Below are 19,967 nucleotides of genomic sequence, written 5' to 3' on the forward strand. Positions count from 1 at the left end.
ACCCTTTCCTTTCAGCCTGAATTCCCTCTCATCTTAGTATACAAAGAATGCATTCGTCCATTGCTTTTTTTAAAAAAGCGGGAAGCCTCAGACTCAAGTTTTATACTTTTCTTTCATGCTCTTCATCCCAACCCATCAGCAAGTCCTGTTAGCTAATCAAAGATTATCGATGCTCAGTAAACCTAGGCAAGATGAATGAGTCCTCAGGTTGACCTCGCAGAGGGTGAATTAATCTAGAACACTTGTTCACTGATTTAAATGTAGGTAGATGAGGGAGTCAGGGCTACGCGCGCAGGACATTGCAAACATCTGTGAGTCCTTTCGTTGCTTAGATGAGCGTAGTGACCGCTGCTAGGTTCCATCTCTAATCACATGCAGTTTTAGCTCATTAGACTTCCTTTTGGGCAATTGGTATCCATAGCAACCCTAAAATCCACAGGCCACTGTGACACTGATCCACTCATTGCTGGTTACCAAACCAGATCCTGCAACCAAAAAGCAGGATAATCCAAGTCCTCACTCCCCAACACACACACACACACACGTACACACACACAATATGGGAGCTCATCATCTGGTACCACTCTAGCGAAGATCAAATCTCTTTATTCTCAAGAAATAGCAATTTTATCTTTGCACTTGAAACAATGCCGGCCTCCGCTTCCGGGCGTAGCCTGTGTTTGAAAGGCGATCCCCAGTCTACTAGCTGCAAGGTTCTCCCTGAGTCCCGGAGATTAGCAGTGAGCATCGCTGACCGGGCCTGCATGTCTGTCTTCATGAAGGGGACTAAAGCCAGCCTTCATCATCTATTTCTCCCCGAGCAGCCCTTGCCGCTAGGGGGCTGGGCTTGCATGGCAGTGGGACACTTGTTCCAGAGAGCGGTTCTCAACCTGTGGGTGGCGACCCCTTTGGGGGTGGAACCACCCTTTCACAGGGGTTGCCCGATTCATAACAGTAGTAAAATGACAGTGATGAAGTAGCAACAAAAATAATTATATGACTGGGGGATGGGGTGTCACCAGAACACGAGGAACGGTATTAAAGGGTGGCGGCATTAGGAAGGTTGAGAACCACTGTTCCAGAGTCTCAGAGACTGTCGTTGGCCCGACTAGGAGCTGCTTTGTCCATTCTGAAATCTTCCCCCCTTCAACACAGCTGGAAGGATCTCTGAAGCCAAGCAAAGCACACCTTAGAGCCTGCCCACCCCTCGAAGTGTCCTCTCAAAGGCAGTCTTGTGTGTGGGCTCCCCCTCTGGTGAGCCCCTGAATCCCTTCTTAAAAGGAAGGGCCCACGATCAGGGCAATGGGAAATCTTTACACCAGGCACTTTCTTCTGCCTTGCATCTTTTCCATCTTCAGGGGAGCCAGCTGGTATTCTCTCTAAGCTTACGTAAAAGGTTATGGCATTCAGTTGGTAAACTCTAAGCAGTTCTTCATTACCTCATCTTGCTTATATGACTTTATTCCACTTCATGACCATACCAGTAATAGCCAATGGGTCAATAATTCATTATCGGAAAACTCTCTAGTTACTGACCAGTAAGATGGTGTTCTCAGAGCTGCCTTGGAAGCTGCAGCTTCCCCCACCTGCCTTCCTATAGGTCAAATGATAGATTACCCCCTGCTGCCAGGTTGATAGCTACTCACAGCAACAGATAAGCCTAAGTAGAGCTGCCTTTGTGGCTGGAGGTCTCATCTTTCTCCCATGAAGGGGCGGGTGTGTTTGAACTGCTGGCATTGTGATTAGCAGCCCAGTGAGCAACTCATATGCCACCAGGGCGCCGTAAGTCAAAGAAGCTGGGTGCCCCTCTACTACAGACTTTCTGCACCTGGTCTACAGGTGGGAATAACAGCACGGTCCTTGAAGCATCTTGACTTACCCACACGGCTATCTGATTAAAAGGCTCTCCTAGAAATGTTTAGAGCATTCTATCCAAGAGGAGATTTCCAGTGATAACGTGTCAAGGTAGAGAAATGCCATTTCCTGTTATGTGGTGGGATGCTTTTCAGTCTTCCGAAATATCGCTCAATAGAGGTGACAAGTACTGCAGACTCAGTCTCCCACTCGCTCACCACTGCCCAAAGCAGCCCTAAGATGTCAAGGGGAGCCCTTCAGACTCTGAGGAAGACAAATTAAAAACCACAGACCCAGCCCTTTATTTGATTAGCGTGAAAGCTGAGTCCTACAAATGAGCTTCGTAAAGTCCCATGGGAATCAGGAACAACGAGGAGCTAGAACACATGTATGGCTGGCCGGTGCTTCTCATTCTGCGCACCCAGCCAGGTGCACCTCCAGGGCCCAGGGAGCCTCTGTCCCTGCCCCAGCCACCGGGGTCCGATGGAGCAGTGAGCTTCATGTGACCAGCCTCTTGTGTAGCGTCAGGACGGCATGGAGACTTTGACAGATAATGCTCGCCATCTCTCAGGACATGCCCTTTCTGGGAAGGAGTCCCAGGGTAGCGCAGACAGCTAAGCACTTAGCCATTCCCCCAAAGGTCGGTAGTTTGAGCCAATCTAAAGGCTCCTCGGAAGATCTGCTTCTGAAACGTCACAGCCTGGAAAGCCGTCTGGGAAGCGGTGTTGCTCTGCCCCTGGGGGGCTGGCTGGGGGCTCGGGGGTCGGACTTGATGGCGACCAGCTGCCAGCATGCTTCTTACTAGTGTTCCTCCTCTCTCCCTGTGTGGTCGCCTGCAGAGTACCTCCGGAGCATCTCCCTGCCGGTCCCCGTCCTGGTCGAGGACACAAGCAGCAGCAGCGAGTACGGCTCGGTCTCCCCCGACACAGAGTTGAAGGCGGACCCCTTCTCTTTCAAAACAAGGCCCAAGTCCTGCGGCGAGAAAGACGGCAAAGGGATCCGAACGCTCTTTTTGGGGTAAAGGCTGCCTCCTTGTGCGTGAACAGCGTCGGTTGCTAAGCGGGCCTTTTCACGCGGGGCGCTGGGACTGATGCCACCTACCCTTCTTGCAGCATTCCAGATGAGAATTTCGAAGATCACAGCGCCCCGCCGTCCCCGGAGGAAAAAGACACCGGATTCTTCCTGTTGAGGAAGGACAGTGAGAGGAGGGCCACCCTGCACCGGATCCTGACGGAAGATCAGGACAAAGTCGTGAGAAACCTCATGGAATCTTTGGCTCAGGTGACACCTCGCTCAGACACGCTGCGGCCAGTCGCTGGCGTGCTTTTTAACGGCCTCGTCACCCCCCCCCCACCCGGGGAATCATTATAGCCGCATTTGGAGACGCAGGAGGCCGGGGTGCTCAGATGGGAAAATGCAGAGCGGGGTCTGGGGAGTCAAATCCCCAACTTTTCTGAAACCGCGTCCTGGGACACGGGTTTCTGTTTCCTATTTTTTAAGTCGGAGGCCAGCGTGGAGCGTCGGGGAAGTTCCAGCTAGCCCCCCACAGTTGAGGTTGCAAGGCAATGACGCCCAGCAACCAGGCCAGCCCTGGTGGCGGAGCACCCGCGTCAGGGTTCTCTGTAAGGCTGGGTGGGTGTGCCTGTCTTCACCGTGCCCAGAAGCACCGGCAGAGCACCCACTATGGGCCACTCCTGGGAGCCGTGGAGAAACCTGAGCACGGGTGACAGAGCCCCGTGCCATGGGGCTTCTTGAGGAAGGTGGGGCACAGGCAAGAGGCATGCAATCTGATGAGTAAATGACTGCAGTTTGTTAACCACCCCGTTCCCATGACGCCATGCATGCCAGGGGAGAACTGCTCCCCGGGGTCGAAGGCTTCTTGGCAGCCCATCCATCCCCAGGCTCTGCTTTGAGGGACCTCTGGGGTGGACTTGACCACCATCTTTTTGGTTAAAGGCCGAGTGCGTTAGCCCTGTGCACCCCCCACTAGGTGAACTCAAAACTCGCTGCCACCAAGTTGGTTCTGATTCATAGCAACCCAGGAGACCGTGGGTCTCTGAGACTAGAGCTCTTTATGGGGACAGAAAGCCTCATTTTTGGTGGTTTCTCAGGTGGCTTCAAACTGCTAGCCTCGTGGTTAGCAGTCTGACACGTAGCTCACTATACCACCAAGCCTCCGCTTAGAAGGCAACAAGCATTGGGGGGTGGGGGGTGGGGGGTGGAAGGAGGGGAACAACAGGTCCGTGGGCCTATGGCTCCCTGGGCAAATGAATTACAGATGTGCTCTGGTGTGCTATTGGGAAAGCAGTGGACTCGTAACCAGGTAGTTGGCCGTTCAAATCCCCCAGCTCCTCTTCAGGAGAAAGATGAGGCTGTCTGCTTTGGTCACCGTGAAGATGTGCAGCCCCAAATCCCTAGCCAGGGTCACTCTGAGTCCACATCAACCTGAGAGCAATGGGTCTGGTCTGGGGGTACAGCTACTGCAGAGACACTGCCCCCGGCTCTGAGTCTCCCCAGCTCTGGGCACTGAGGATCACTTCCGAGCCTAAGGCCCTCCTGCCGTCATCCTGCCCAGCTAGCCTCGATCCCAGCATTCTCAGCCTTTATCTTTGGGGCCCAGCTGTTGCTGCCGGTCCCTGCGGACTGCGTGCAGCGTCTTCCCTCCCTCTGCCCGGAAAGACAGCTGCGACAGGGAGCGAGCCGGAGGGGCTGGCGGGGCTCAGCTTCCACTGTTCTCTAATTGGACAGACTAGGCTGGCTGGTTTTGAGAATCCCATGAAGCTTCTTGGCTCTCTTATGAGCCTGGCATGCAGTTCTGTTGCATCAGGAGTTCTCAACATACCCTGATTTAGATGATGTAGAAAGAGCCAAGCGGCTATCCTTGTGCCGCTCTGACAACGAGGGGCAGCCCCTCTTTATTGGAGAGTGCTGAGTCGGTCCTATAGGTGCTCAACTTGAGGCTGCCCCAGAGGGGTGGGAGATGTGGAAGAGGTCTGAGGGCAGGGAGCAATTGGGCAGCCCCTCCCGTTCAGTCATTCATTGACAGCTTACTCTCTAACACATCAGGCCTTGTTCTATGGACTATACTCCAGTGACCCAGCTTTTACCCCAAGTCTGCAGCCTATCAAGATCAACATTCTAGTGTCAGAAGAGTAACAATCAGTCACATATAGAATGACACTCCCAGTTGTCACACTGCACTGCCTACCTGGTGACAAGTGCTGGGGGACTTGAAGCATGGAAGCATCCACGGCAAGTGTGGGTGGGAAGGAGAAGCGAATGGCAGTAGGCACTGCATGGGGAGGGCTCATTCCATGGGCACTAGTTTAAGTTGCCCGGTGTGGTACTGTGTCCTAGGAGACAAAGTGGAACTGCCCCTGTGGGTTTTGTGAGGCTACAGTGTTCAGAGGAGCAACGTCTCATCTTCCTCCCTGGAGTGGCTGGTGGGTTTGAACGGCTAGCATTGTGATTGTCAGCCCAGGGAGTAACCCACTATGCCACCTGGCTCCTGAAATCGAAGCTAGGGACTTTACTCTAGACTCGACCACAGACTTTCTGCACCTGGCCTACAGGTGGGATAGAATCACAGCATCGTCCTTCACAGCATCTCACTGCGTAGCACCAGTATTTTACCCACTGGGCTCGATGATTAAAGGGCTCTCCTAGATATGCTAGGAAAAGCCTTTCCCAGACTGAGCAGCACGGGGGAGAGTTCCAGTTACGCGACGGTCAGAGTTGGGATATATGTCGTCAGAGAAATGCCGTTTCCTGCTGTGTAATGGGATATCCCTTTCAATCTTCTGAATGACTACTTCTTAAAGCATACTTCAGTGAGTGCTCCTTATAAAAAGGAGAAATGAAAGAAAACCTTAAAATTAACTGTTAGTTTGCAAAAAAAGGAAGGAAGGAAGGAAGAAAAAGACCCCTGTCAGGGGCTTGCCCTCCTGTGCCAGCAGGGACCTGTCAGTGAGGACCGGAAGCTGCTGTCGGAGTGGGTGTTACATCCAGATTCCTCCAGGGGTGGTGAGGGGTCTTCTGTTCAGGGCATCCCGAGTCACTTTCTGTGACGCCACACTGCGCTTTCGTGCTGGATCAGGAGCTGGGATCCAATCCAGGTGGTCGCTGGCCATTCTCCTCACTGAAGAGAACGGTGAGGAGCTTGGACTCCCCCTTCAACTTGCCTTTGCTTGACGTCTGGTTCCACCACTGGAAGGCAGAGTGAGTCCAGCAAGTCAGTCACCTTCTCTGAGCTTGAGCTTCATCTATAAAGCAAGGGTGCCCTCCCCCTGGTGGCGGTCAGGTGGATCGCTGTTTTCCAGCGCTGCTGTGGTAGAATTGCTGCCAGTGGAAGGCTTTAACCAGCAGGCATTTCTCTCACAATTTAGGAAGCCTGAGAGGAGGGCAGGGAAGTCTTTCTCTGTGTGCCAGCGTCTGTGAGAAGACCCTGGCGATCTGCGTGTGGCCTGGCCTCTCCCTGTTCCCATTGGCTCCCCTTTCTTCTGTGTCTCATCTGTCCCTTATGTGTTCCAGAACGGTTGGTTAAAGATACACCCGACCCTGATAAAGCCTCCTTATCACAAAAGAGTCTGTCCCCAGATAGGATTGGGGTTGGGATTTACAACAGCTGCTTTGGAAGGACACAGTTCAATCCATAACCTGGAGCACTTGAGACCATGGGCGATTGTGGCCAGAAGAGAAAGCATTCCACCAGCATGGACTCTTGTTAGGGCTCATATTTTTCTCAAACAGGCTAGTAATATGATCTAGTACCTCCCCCTCCCCCACCAGATACAAACAGTCCATTGTGTTGCAGTATTAAATAACTGTAGCTTTACATTAAAGCCTGCTCGTCGTCACACAGCCGAGGGGGACATGTTGGTCCATTTCTCAAGCTATTTTCAATCTATCTCGCGGATCCTTGGAATCGGTCACCCTCCTGAAATCCATCATCGTTGCTCAGGGCATTTAAGCTCTGACTGCTCTTCTGTCAGCTCAGCAAAGGTGCTGGCTGAGTTACCTAGTGCAGCTGTAACAAATAGCACCAGCAAGTGGCTTTTAAGAACAGAAATGTATTTCCTCCCAGTTCAGGAGGGTGGAAGTTTGAATTCTGGGTGTGGCTTTCGGGGAGTGGGCCATCCTGGTTGATTTCCGCTTCTGTTTGCTGCCAGCAACCTTGGCCCTCCCTAGACTTGGGACCCATCATCTAAGTCGCCTGCCTTCCTCTCTCTTCCGTGTGCCTCCGCATCTGCTCTGCTCTTTTCATACGGCAGACACAATTAGGTTTAGAACCCACCCTATTCTCAGGTGACCTCACCTCTGTAAGAGAGGGAAACCGCCGTTCGTTGAAAGGATGGCTTTATAGGCCTTGGAGTTAGGATTCCAACATATCTGTTGAGGGACACACTACAGCCCCTAGCATGTGCCCTGGAAAACGTACCTTCTGTTACTGCGCCAGCCTGTCCGGGCACCTGGGATGCTGGTTTAGGAAGGCAGAGAGGGCGACTGCCGAGAGGGAGACAGACCGGAAATGACGCTGACAATGGCAGGAGGGGCCTCCCGGGGACGTCAGCACGACCAACCACTCCCAGAAGCCACATGTTTCCCTGTTGTGAAAACAAAGCTATTGTGAAAAAAATTTTTTAATAACTTTTTTAATGTCTGTTAGGCACGAAACTGGTTTTCCACTGGGGTGAACGTCCAGTTTCTAAATAGCTCACTTCCACCCCCACCCTTGAGCATATTTTCATTTAGTAAGGATGTTAGTTGTGATGTCTTCACTTGGGGTGCAATTTAGTTTAGTTTATGGGAAGAGGGAAAGCAAACCCCAGGTTTATCATTGTACCTTGTCTGATTGTAAAGCAGTCCCTTGGTGGCGTATAAGCTTTGCAATATAATCTTTGCTTCTGAAAACACACACACACGAGAGGCAGCCTCCCCGGGCAGGCGCACGGAGAGCAAGCACCCGGTGGTGTGGTGTTCCTTTTATTACAATTCTGGAAGGTGTCACTGTCGCAGCCAGCGGGGGAAGTTTGCTTTCCCGGTGCAGGATGAGATTAACGTGTGTCTTCAGAGCCCCGTGGTTTGGTGCAGTTACATGAGGATAAGTGACAGCCTACTAGACGTGTTTTCCACAAAGGAGAAATCCTGCCCATCCAAAGGAAGACATTCACACTGAGAGGGACCTGATGCGTGATTGCACTCTATTTGTGGTGTGTCAGACATCGTGGATGGTGACGGAATAGTTTCAGGCATGGAGTTTGAGATTGTCCTCGGTGCAAAGAACCCACATGTTCTAGAGCAGGGTTTCCCAAAGTGGGTGATATTGCCCCTTGGTGGTGGGGAGGTGGCAGGGGGCAGTGAGGGGGGATTTGGATGCATCAGAGGGGTTGTAAAAGCAGATACCTACACCTTATTGTGGATTATGGGTTGTAGTACAAACGTTCCTGTGTGCCAGGAGGATGCTTTTTTTTTTTTTCTGGAAAGGGGGCCAAAGAAAACCAATCTCACTGCCATCAGTAGATGTGGACTCATAAGGACCCTCTAGGACTCTTTCCAGGAGCACAGAACCCCGTCTTACCTACAGAACCGCTGGTGGTTTTGAACTGCTGACCTTGCAAACCACAGCCAAATGCATAACCCCTATGCCACCAGGGCTCAGTGGGCCAAATATGTTAGGGAAACTGGTCTAAAGCAATCAAAGTGCCTGGGATGTGGTTTGCAGTAGGATAAGCATGGAGCTGCAGGGTGGTGCTTCAGACCTCTGAGGCCGCCCTTGGGGAAAGGTGAGACAGTCTGGTCTAGTGAAGATGTACGGTTTGGGGAACCCTGGAGAGTGTCACTATGAGTGTCACTAGGAACCAGTGTGGGGGGTGTGGGTTTGGTTTTTTGTTTGGGGTGTGTTGTCCAGGGACATGCACACAGTAGATGGACAAGCGAATGCGGTCCCAAGGAGCTTCAGGCTGGACGAGTGTCTGCATCTTCCCTCCAGCTCGGTTGCTCTTGGCTTTCTTGGTTTGCTGTTTCGCTCAACGACTCCCCTCCCTGCTGAGTATGGCTCTCAAGCCCATTGATTCGGTTTCCTTTTTTTTTTTTTCAACCAGATGCACACATGACCCTCGTTTATGACATCTCACTCAGGGCCAACCTTGAGCTTGAGATCCCATGACTTACTGCCTGGTTCTCTCATTCAAAACCCAAACCAAACTCATTGCCACTGAGTCAATTCTGACCCAAGAGGACACAGTAGAACTAACTGCTCCTTGAGGTTTCTGAGCCTTTAAATCTTGACAGGAGCCAAAAGCCTCATCTTTCTCCTGCAGAACAGCTGGTGGATTTGAACCGCTGACTGTCGTTAGCATCTCAGTGGCAGCCCACTGGCCACCACAGCGCCTTAGTTCCCTCATTCCTTCCAAAGTACAGTTTTCGAGGGCAAGAATCTTAACTGCCTCGGCCCTACCAGGTTTGGACAAAGCTTTGTTTGCTTATCTGACTAAAACCAGTTTCAGCAATGAACTGCAATCCCTGGCCACCCCGTGCCTCAGAGATCAGTACTTCCTAGGGTTTACAGTGGTTGATTTTGTGGGGCTAGATCACCAGACCTTTCTTTTGGCCTGGTGCATATGTCCGGCCTCTTGGTGCATAGCCCAGGGCATGGTTGGCACCACTCTGAGACGGCACCTGCCTACTGGCCAGCACATGAGGCAGGTGTCCTTCTCACTCTTTGAAAGCCTCTCCGAAATCTGGTCTCTTCCTTTAGCAGAGGCATTCTGAAGGGATGTTGTGCTCTTTGTTTGTTTGTTGAGGAAAGACTGTGGGCACGGCACAGCAGACCCCTGGCTGCTTGTGCGGCACTGACCATCTGATGGGCGGTCCTTTTTCCCCCAACAGGGGTCGGAAGAGCCTAAGCTGAAGTGGGAGCACATCACGACCCTCATCGCCAGCCTCAGAGAATTCGTGAGGTCCACGGACCGAAAAATCATTGCCACCACTCTGTCAAAGCTGAAGCTGGAGCTGGACTTCGACAGCCACGGCATCAGCCAGGTGCAAGTGGTCCTCTTTGGCTTTCAAGATGCTGTGAGTATGCCACTTCAACCACTGCTTCCGACAAACGCACACTCAAGTCAGCCAGGAAACCTGAAAGCCTCGAGCATAAGCTCTGCCAGTTTTCCCTGCTTTAGTCATGCCAGTGAGCTCCATTGCCTGTGCGTGATCGCTGTGAGATGCTTGCCTGTCCTCGTGTTTGTTTCTAAGTGGCAGCTATGCTGTTGGGGTCGTTTGTGTTCCTCAGAGTTAGATACCCAAAGCTGAATCACTCAGGACAAGAGCAAAATGTACAAACATCTCCTACTGCTGACCTTTGTTCTTGGGAAACTGGCGACTTGAGCAACCTAACCTACTTCTGCCCTGCACTTCCTAACTCTATGTGTGATCGCCATCTAGTGGCTGTCGAGAAAAATGTAAGCGTACATTTTCGAATTTGTGGTTGGATGCCTGTCAGAGACAGCCTGTAGTCAGCAGAATGAAACTCTCCCGGTCCTGCACCAGCCTTACAGTTGTTACTAGGTTTGAATCCACTTTTGCAGCCACTGTGTCAACTCATCTCATTGGAGGCCTTCCTCTTTTCGCTGACTCTGCTCTCAAGCACGGCGTTCTTTGCCACAGACTGGTCTCTCCTGAGAAAAGGTACAAAGGACATCAGAAGAGATCTCACCAGCCGCGTCTCTCAGCAGCATTCTGGGGGCATTCTTACCAGACGGGCTTGTTTGTCCTCTGGCAGTCTTTAGGAAGGGGCCTGGGAAACACTGCTGGGTAAATGTGGGACTGCTAACCAGGTCAGTCGCTCAAGCCCACTGACGATGGGGTGATCTGCAGGGTGACAGCCTCAGAGACCATCACAGTGGCAGTGATGGTGCAGATTTGGAGTAATGTGTTCATTGCTCCTGAGTACATGTCTGGACAGTCGCGGTCCCTGCTCTTGACAGGCACTGGTGTTCTCTGAGACCTGGTGTAGGCCACCTGGGCTTTGTGCTGTCCCAGGAGCCGAGAGCAGACAGCTGTGAGAGAGGGCAGAGGAACTAAAGCTCCTTCGAGAACACATCACGGCTACTGAATGCCAACCGCACACACTCGCACAATGCGGGAAGCCCAGCCAGCCGTCTGCGACGAGAATGAAATCACTTTGCTAATTCGCACCTGCCCACGGTTGGCTTCCATCCGGGAGGCTGGAAAGCGTAATGGCCAGTAGAGTTCAGGCTGAGAGCTGTTTCCCGGAAGCCCTGGGCCCAGGAGGCCGACAGGCACGCTTGCAGGCACTCAACCCCCCCGCACCCTGCACTCACTGCCCGGGATGGAAAGGGCCTCAGAGAATGGGTCCCGTTTGCTCCCATTGAAGAGTTCATAGAGGTGCATCATGGGACAGAGGTGCTGCCTTCATCTTGGAGAAATATGTCAGATGATTAAATGCCGTCCCCGCACGTTACTCAGCTATATGCAGGCAACTCTACAGACAGAAATGGAGGGGCCAGGACAAACCACCAGAAAGGGTTTTCTAGACCATTCTAAATTGGGGTGTTTGGATGCGGCCGCACCCAGAGGAAGAGCTGAGCAGTGGAGCTCCCACTCCTCGGTGCATGCCTTGCTGCGGGCCACTTTCTCCCAGCATCCTCTGCGCCCCCCCCCCTTTCCAAAGCCAGATAGAGAGTGGCAGCAATTAGTGAAGTTCATTTAAACCAGTCTCTTAAGCTGATGATAGATAAAGGGTTGCCAAAAGGTAAAGCCCTTGCTTGTTTCGGTGTTTATTTAAACATAGAAGATATGATCAGGCCCTTTAACAGGTGCCCTTGCACCAGTGATTTTTAACATGGAGAGGCTTTGGGACTCTCCCAGCACCTCCCAACCCTGTTTACAGAGGGACAGAGCAGGAGGCAAAGGCTAGAGGAAGGAAAACAAGGGAGGCTGCTCCAGGCAGATCTCTAGGTAGCAGGGAAGTGCTAATTTCCCCTCTTTACCTGCTGGTTCACCTCACCAGCTATTCCGAAGCCCTTGGCCCTCTGAAACTGCAGGTTTGAAACAGTAGGTTGAAAGAGCGGGATTTTTTTTCACTTTTGTTTTGTTTACACAAAAACTCCTTCATTCGCTGAGACCAAAACTAAAATCCACACTCCCTGCTATCCTATCAGTTCTGATCCCTCACAGCCTCCTAGGGCAGAGCTTGCCCTGTGCGGCTACCAAGCCTGTGCATCTTCACCTGTGTTGGCAGCCCACCTTCTGAGGAGGGCCTGGTGGTTTTGAGCTGCTTGCTGCCTTTGGAGTTAGCAACTCACTGTGTTACCCAGCACACACACACACACACACACACACACACACACAGCCTTTGTAGTTAGCAGTTCACTGTGTTACCCACCACACACACACACACACACAGCAGCTCACTGTGCTACCCACCACACACACACACACACACACACACACACACACAGCAGCTCACTGTTACCCACCACACACACACACACACACACACAGCAGCTCACTGTTACCCACCACACACACACACACACACACAGCCTTTGTAGTTAGCTCACTGTGTTACCCACTACCTTCCCCCCACCTTTGTTCAGTAGCCCTGAACTTGGAACCCACCCGGTGAAGACTTCCATGTAGTAGACTCCCTCCCATATCATGGGATTCAGAGCTTTTAAAAGGAACCAACTATCAATAATGGGCAACAACCTGGATGAATCGCTAAAGAATTATGCCGAGTGCAAAAAGCCAATCCCAAAATGTTACCTTCCAGAGGGCTTCAAAAGGCCCAGGAGGAATTTCCCCAAGTGCCCCGAAGCCCCATCGTGTGTGTGTGTGTGTGTGTGTGTGTGTGTGTGTGTGTGTGGAATATATCCATATATTCCATGTATATCCCATTCTTGAAACCACAAGGCGATAGGAATCAGGAAGAGACAAGTAGTTGCTAAGCAGGGAAAGTGGTGTGAGTGTAAAGGGGCACCGAGGGGCCCTTGTGGTGGGAATGCTCTTTCTGCTTCCTGATGTGTCAGTGCTAGGACCCCAGCTGTGCTGTGGTGCTGTGCTTTTGCAAGCTGTGACCCAGGGGACACCAGGTAAGGAGTACCTGCGGTCTCTTTAAGGCTTTCTTTTACTGTGAAGAGCCCTGCTGCGTGGTGGTTGTGCAGGGGGGTGGGGGGCGGAAGTTGGAGGAAGGTGGACGCTTTCTACTTCCGTAAGGGGTGAAGGGCTAGGCATCTCACGAGGCAGGTCCACTCTGTCCCCTAGGGTCACTGTGAGCCGGCATCCCCTGGATGGCGTCAAGTTGAGTAGAGGCGTACAGATGTAACAAGATATTTACCCTCTCAGTGATCTTCACACTGTTAAATATACTTAAGGCCTCAACAAACTTTGCTTTCTTTCTAATTGTGAAAAAGAATTGCTTTCCTTTTAATTGTGAAACATACACAAGCCTGCGTTCAAAAATGTTGGTGGAAACGTGGCATTGCGAGATGATGGAATTTCCCCCCAAGCTGAGAACCGCCCTCGCGGACGAGCCACACCACCAACCACTTCAGCAATCTTCCGCTGGTCTCTTTCTTCTCCTCTGCCATCTCCACCATCGTGCGTACTGCACACGCCATGGGAGCGACATACTGTCTTGGACCCCGTAGAAGTGGCATGCCCAATATACCAGACGGCCCCTCTTTAAATGGCTTGTCTTGTTCTGTGGAGCTCACTAAAATTAAAGTTGACGGGAAGAAATGGCCCAGTTATGTTTTTAATGTATGTTTAGAGGCATATGCATCAATTCAGCTATTTCTACATTTCTGCTTCTGTGATCTGAATTATGTTCGTCAGGTTGTACATCCTCCGTTCACACCCCTTTCTGAGTGGTTCCTCCTGGCCGAACGTCAGCTCATTGCCTCCTGACTCTCCTGTCTAGTCCTGCGAGCTGCTCTCGTCGATTTGACTCTGGATACATAGCTCTTTAAGTAGTGCTTTCCTGGTTCAACTGAACTAGTCCTGGGTTTTGAGGTACTTTCCGGAGATGTTTTTGGTCTACAGTTAGCATATCACCCCAGGGAAATCTTTTCAAGGGTTTATACAGCCTCCTTGACTCCAGAAAGTGTGGAGTCTTACAAGATTCTGAACTTCTGCTCTGTATTTGTCCCCGCTTTTGATAAGAATTCATCTCCAGGATCTTGAATCGGAATGCTCAGGAGTGGGAGCCAGGCACCACTCAATTCTCCGGTCTTGCAGCAAAGGGCCCAGAGGTTTGTGGAAATGACTCACCACTCATTCCACATCCTCCTATTGCTGACGCTCCTTCTAGGGATTTTATAGACAAAGGTTCTTCCAGATGCACAGATTTCATGAAACTATGTTAGACAGAGTGCCAACTCCTTTACAATTCGAAATGAAAGGAGATGAACGGGCCAGCCAGGGTACAGTGTAGCACCGATGAAACACGCAACATTTCTTTACTTCTTTAATGCTTCCAGTCCCCTTGCCCCCCCACTATCATGACCCCAGTTCTACCTTACAAATCCAGCTAGACCAGAGCATGTACACTGGTACAGATAAGAGCTCTCGACACACAAAATCCAGGACATATAAACCCTTCAGGAACAGTAACAGGAGTAGCCATACCATGAGGGTAGGGGGAAGAAAGAGGGAACCAATACCAATAATCACTGTATAGCACCCTCGCCCCCAGGGGCATGAACAACTGGAACGTGAGTGAAAGGAGACAGCAGACAGTGTAAGATATGAGAATAACAATAATTTATAATTTATAAGGGTTCACAAGGGTGGGAAGGGCGGGGGGAGGAGGGGAAGAAGAGGAGCTGATACCAAGGGCTCAAGTAGAAAGAAAATGCTTTGAAAATGATGATGGCAACAAATGTACAATGTGATTGATACAATTGATGTGTGGATTGTGGTAAGAGCTGTGAGCTCCCCCAATAAAATGATTGCGAAAAGAAAGAAATGAAAGGATATTAAGCCTCGCTGTCTTTCTGCAGGTCAATAAGGTTCTTCGGAATCACAACATCAAGCCCCACTGGATGTTTGCCTTGGACAGTATCATCCGGAAGGCCGTGCAGACGGCCATCACCATCCTGGTGCCAGGTCAGAAAGCCTATGTTGAGTCACTCTCCCAACTATTTGGTGCATGATGCTTGTGAAAGAAATTGTGAGTTGGGGACAAAGTTGGAGACGATGCTGGAGATTGGTTATTTGATCAGCCATTCGTGGAGTGGGGGCCACGCAGCTTACGTGTCTTGTGCCCGTGGAATCTCACAGCCTCCGGGGTCACAGCCCGAGTCAAAGGGCACACAATCCAAGAAGTCGGTGGTTTCAGCTTGTCCTTTAGACGGTCATTAAAATGTCCATCCAACCCCTTTCTCCTCTGAAGTGTTAGTTTGCTTAAGAGGACAAATGTTATTTTTTTTTCAGGGGCAGATAACCAGGCGTCGGCCTGTCTGGAATGTAGACATTAAAGGGCAAGAAGCGTGGGTTATACATACGTCTCCAGAAGCAGGTCACTCACTACGTCTGCAAGTCGGGTTACTCACTGCTTAAACCCTTTGCCCTGTGAAGCCAGGCCTGGCATCGGGAAGGACTCCAGATTGGGTGTAGCTCTCAGAGGCACACATCTAGAGCAGTCTTGGTAGATCATTTCAGAGGGTTTCCAAGGGACTAGTTCTCACACCCATGTTAGAACGGGTTTCCCATCTTTTCAAAGCCACCAAATAAAAGCTAGGTAGTGCATACTGTCTGAATGATGAGACACCGAGCAACATGTTTAGCATGCCTGAAGAAGACTCCGTTCCAAGGATCTGAAGCACATCTTTGCATCTGAAGGGAAAGGGAAAACCGTACAGGAGCAACACATCAACATGCATTTTCGTGCTCGGCTGTCTGTGTCCACAGACACGTACACCTGCATCATCCTTCTCTGTGGCTCCTAAACCTGCCAGAGCTGTGTCCATTTCAACTGACAGCTTTCTGAGCCTCAGCCCACACCTAGTGAGTAAAGATTCAGCTGGGGAGACAGCCCGGGAGTGTGATTTTTCCTACTGCTCCCAGGTAATCTTAATGCTGCTCTCAGGTGTGCAAGTCACTGGTCTAGTCAGACTCCCGTTATGTTGGCAGTGAGCCACCTCCCTCTCCCTCTGAGTGGTGCCTCGTCCATTCATGTCAACTCACGGCCCCTGAGGTTTCTTTTTTTTTTTTTTTTTGCCCCTGAGGTTTCTGCCTCATCTTTCAAGTGGCTACATCAGTAATAGCTTGTTCTGAAAAGAGGATAATCTTCAGGCAGATCTTTTCTTTTCTTTAGTTAAGCTAAACTGTTTGACCATAATAAGACTTAAGGGGATACTTTTTTGCTTAAAATTTTAAAATGGTCTCAGGGCAAAAGTTTCAGTCAAACATAGAGTTTTCTGTCATTGAGCAGAGATGTCTCCTGAAAGTCTAGAATCCACGAGAATTTGACATTCTGTTTGCCATTTTGACCCTTTTGACCAGGATTCTTCTGTGGAATCTTCTTTCAAAATATTCAGTAGCCAGACAGCATCCAGTTCTGGATTCATGGCAAAGGAAGCAGTTGTTCCTGAAGTTGATTAGCTACTCATTCCATTTCTTCCTCCTCTACTTGACTCTCTTTCCTCTCTTGTTCCAAGTGAATAAAGACTAACTGTTGTACTTGGCTGGCCACTTGCCAGCCTTTAAGATCCCAGCCACTATGGGTGCATAAGCAAATGTGGTGAAGAAATCTGATGGTGCCTGGTTATCAAAAGATAATAGTGTCTGGGGTCTTAAAGGCTTAAAGATAAACAAGTAGCCATCTAGCTGAGAAGCAACAAAGTCCACTTGGAAGAAGCACACTTCCCTACATTTCAACTCATCTGGCCTCTTCCGACCCTCCGACTAGTCCCACTCATCCCAGCTAGACCGATGCTTTACGTCTCAGGTTCCAAACAACTCCTTACACTTCAGACCCAGCAGCCTTTCCTCTATTCTACTCTCTAGTCTTTGTGGGGCAGGTCAGTGGGTGCCAATGGATCATGTCCAAATACACTCCATCTCTGTATTGGTACTTCCCCCTGCTTCCACTCAACAAGTGACCCAGGGGGCCACCCAGTGAGCATACCAGGTTGCTAGCTCGTTGTTGCTAGGTGCCATGAACTCGGTCCCAACCCATAGCAACTGCAAGCACAACAGAATGAAACACTGCCAAGATCCTCGCCAGTAACAGCATGATTCAACGGCGTATGTGTTCCTTTGGTCCTCTTTATTGATTGTCCAGCTTCTACCTGCACACAAAGGAACTGAAAATACCGTAGCTGGAGGCAGGTATATGTTAGTCTTGAAAGTGCCATCTTTGTTTTATAGTACTTTAAAAAGTATTTTTAAAATGAGTTTAAAGCAGATTTGCCCAATCCAGTCCTTCATTTGATTCCTTGACAGCTGCTTCTGTGAGCATGACTGTACTCTCAGTAAAAGGAAATCGTTGACAACTTAGTCTTTTCCACTTACCTTGGTGCAGCTCATCGGTTCAGTGATGAGGCTGATTGTTTCCTTGATGTGGAGTAAAATCCGCACTGAAGGCTGTCCCCTCTGCTGTTCGTCAGCAAGACTTCACGTCCTCTGCACTCTCAACAAGCAAAGTTATGTCATCTATAGATCGCCGCAGGTTGTTAATGAGCCTCCGGTCCAGATGCGACATTTTTCTTCATTTCATCCAGCTTTTCAGACTACTGACTCGGCACACAGTGAAAGGGATGTAACCTTAACCCAAGCTCATGACTGATGACAGAAAGAAAATAGTAACTTTGTGACGGAGGAACTCGCACGCACCCCTTTAGCCAAATGCCCCGGGTGGTCCTCACTAGTAATCAAACACATGAGCACGATTATCTCCTGAGACAACACACGGAGGAGGGCAGACCAGCACTTCTGTGACGTTCTTGCCCCAAACGCAAAGCCTCCTACCAAATCATGAGATGGTATCGGGCAAAGCCCCAAGTGAGAGCCCAGCCATTAAATAACTGACCTGTGCTCCTCAAAGGAGCCCTGATAGTGCAGTGGTTACTCATTGGACTGTGATCTACAAGGTCATCAGTTCAAAACCATCACCTGCTCCTTGGGAGGAAGAGGAGGCTTGCTACTCCCATAAAGAGTTGCAGTCTCAGAAACCCACAGGGCCAGTTGTACCATGTCCTGAGGCCAAGGTTGCCACGCGTCAGGGTGGATTCGACAGCAGTGAGGTTGTTTGGCTGGTTGGTTTTGGCATTCCTCAAAAGCCTGAAGTACCTAAGACTGGGAGAAGACTAATGAGCCTAATGAGTTCATGGGGGGCAGAATGGTTAACCCCTGGACTACTAACAAAAAGGTTGGCTGATCAGACCTACTTAAAATGCCTCAAAAGTAAGGCGTAGCAATCTTTTCCGAAAGGTCACGGCCTTGAAAAACCCGTGGAGTGTGGTTCTACTGTGCACACACAGGGTCACCTTGAGTGAGAATCCACTCAACTACAAGTACCGCCCACAAGGAGACTGACGACTAAACGCAACCTGGGATCCTGGGCTGGATATAACTAGACAGGAAAAGAATGTACCCCACCCCCATCAGGGGGACAAACAACAGAAACCGCGGGGGGGGGGGGGAGGGGGGAGGCAGATAGCAGTCGATGTTAAGATATGAAAATAACAATAATAATTTCTCATTTATCAAGGGGTCATGAGGATGGGAGGGGGGGGAGCTGATAACAAAGACTCAAAAAAGGAATGTTAGTGAAAAGCTGGTGAAAGTCCATAAGCTCTCTAGGTCAGCTAACAGCACCCTGTCAGTAGGAGCATCCAGACTGAGAAGCTATTGCCAGTGCTCTGTAGGGTGTTAAAAGTTAGAGCAAGTGTTTGAAGGGATGGTAGATGGGAATGTTCTGCATCATGTTTGCAACTTTTGTTACCCTAACATGATTTCAAAGAAGGGTTTTCAGAAGTGTTCAGTCTTCATCCTTCTAGCAAGAGCGTACAGAATAGAGCGCAATGCAAGCCCATAAGTATTTCTGTTTTGTGTTTCGGTCTCAGGTGGTTTCCCTGCCTGTCATTGAGACTTTAGATCACAGTAGTGGCTGCTGTTCCTTCTCAAGCATATCAGGACATGGTGACTAGACTGAGAAACACTGTGCAGAGAGACCATGATGGTGTTGGGAGTTGAGAGAATTCGATAGGCGTGCTTACTCAGGCATCAAAGAAAGAAAAATCATATCATTGGGTGCACACCTCCATGATACGATCGCTGAGGACAAATGGGTGCATAAGCAAATGTGGCAAAAAAAAAAAAAGCAGATGGTGCCCGGCTATCAAAAGATATAGCGTTTGGGGTTTTAAAGGCTTGAAGGTAAACAAGTGGCCATCTAGTTCAGAAGCAACAAAGCCCACATGGAAGAAGCATACCAGCCTGTGCGATCACGAGGTATCAAAGGGATCAGGTATCAGGCATCATCAGAACAAAAAAATTTACCATAGTGAATGAGGTGGGGAGAGTGGAATGGAGACACAAAGCCCATTTGTAGGCCACTGGAGATCCCCTGGCAGAGGGGTCTTGGGGAGGAGACGAGTTAGTCAGGGTGCAGTGTAGCAATGATGAAACATACAACTTTCCTCTAGTTCCTAAATGCTTACCCTGCCCCGCCCCCCACTATCATGATCCAAATTCTCCCTTGCAAATCTGGCTAGACCAGAGAATGTACACTGGTACAGATAGGAACTGGAAACACAGGGAATCCAGGGTGGATGATCCCTTCAGGACCAGTGGTATGAGGGGCAATACTGGGAGTGTAGAGGAAGGGTGGGGTGGATAGGGGGAACTGATTAAAAGGATCTGCAGAAGGGTGGGTGAAGGGAGATGTCGGACAGGGCAAGATATGACAAAATAATAATTTATAAATTATCAAGGGCTCATGAGGGAGGCCAGAGCGAGGAGGGAGGGGGGAAAATGAGGAGCTGATGCCAGGAGCTTAAGTGGAGAGCAAATGTTTTGAGAATGATGAGGGCAATGAATGTACAAATGTGCTTTACACAATTCATGTATGTATGCATTGTGATAAG

At 50.2% G+C, this 19,967-nt stretch overlaps 1 protein-coding gene across 1 annotated transcript in view; it reads left to right on the plus strand.

The window, feature by feature from the left end:
* Nucleotides 1-19,967, plus strand: part of MAP3K5 (mitogen-activated protein kinase kinase kinase 5) — a 233,375-nt gene that overhangs the window by 195,671 nt on the left and 17,737 nt on the right. The window contains exons 22-25 of the mRNA XM_075554484.1: nucleotides 2,694-2,871; nucleotides 2,967-3,135; nucleotides 9,742-9,927; nucleotides 14,877-14,982. Coding sequence (XP_075410599.1) covers nucleotides 2,694-2,871; nucleotides 2,967-3,135; nucleotides 9,742-9,927; nucleotides 14,877-14,982 — 639 coding nt within the window. The remainder of the gene's footprint in view (nucleotides 1-2,693; nucleotides 2,872-2,966; nucleotides 3,136-9,741; nucleotides 9,928-14,876; nucleotides 14,983-19,967) is intronic.

Source organism: Tenrec ecaudatus, chromosome 7 (genome assembly GCF_050624435.1).
Source record: "Tenrec ecaudatus isolate mTenEca1 chromosome 7, mTenEca1.hap1, whole genome shotgun sequence".
NCBI classification, from domain to species: Eukaryota; Metazoa; Chordata; class Mammalia; order Afrosoricida; family Tenrecidae; genus Tenrec; species Tenrec ecaudatus.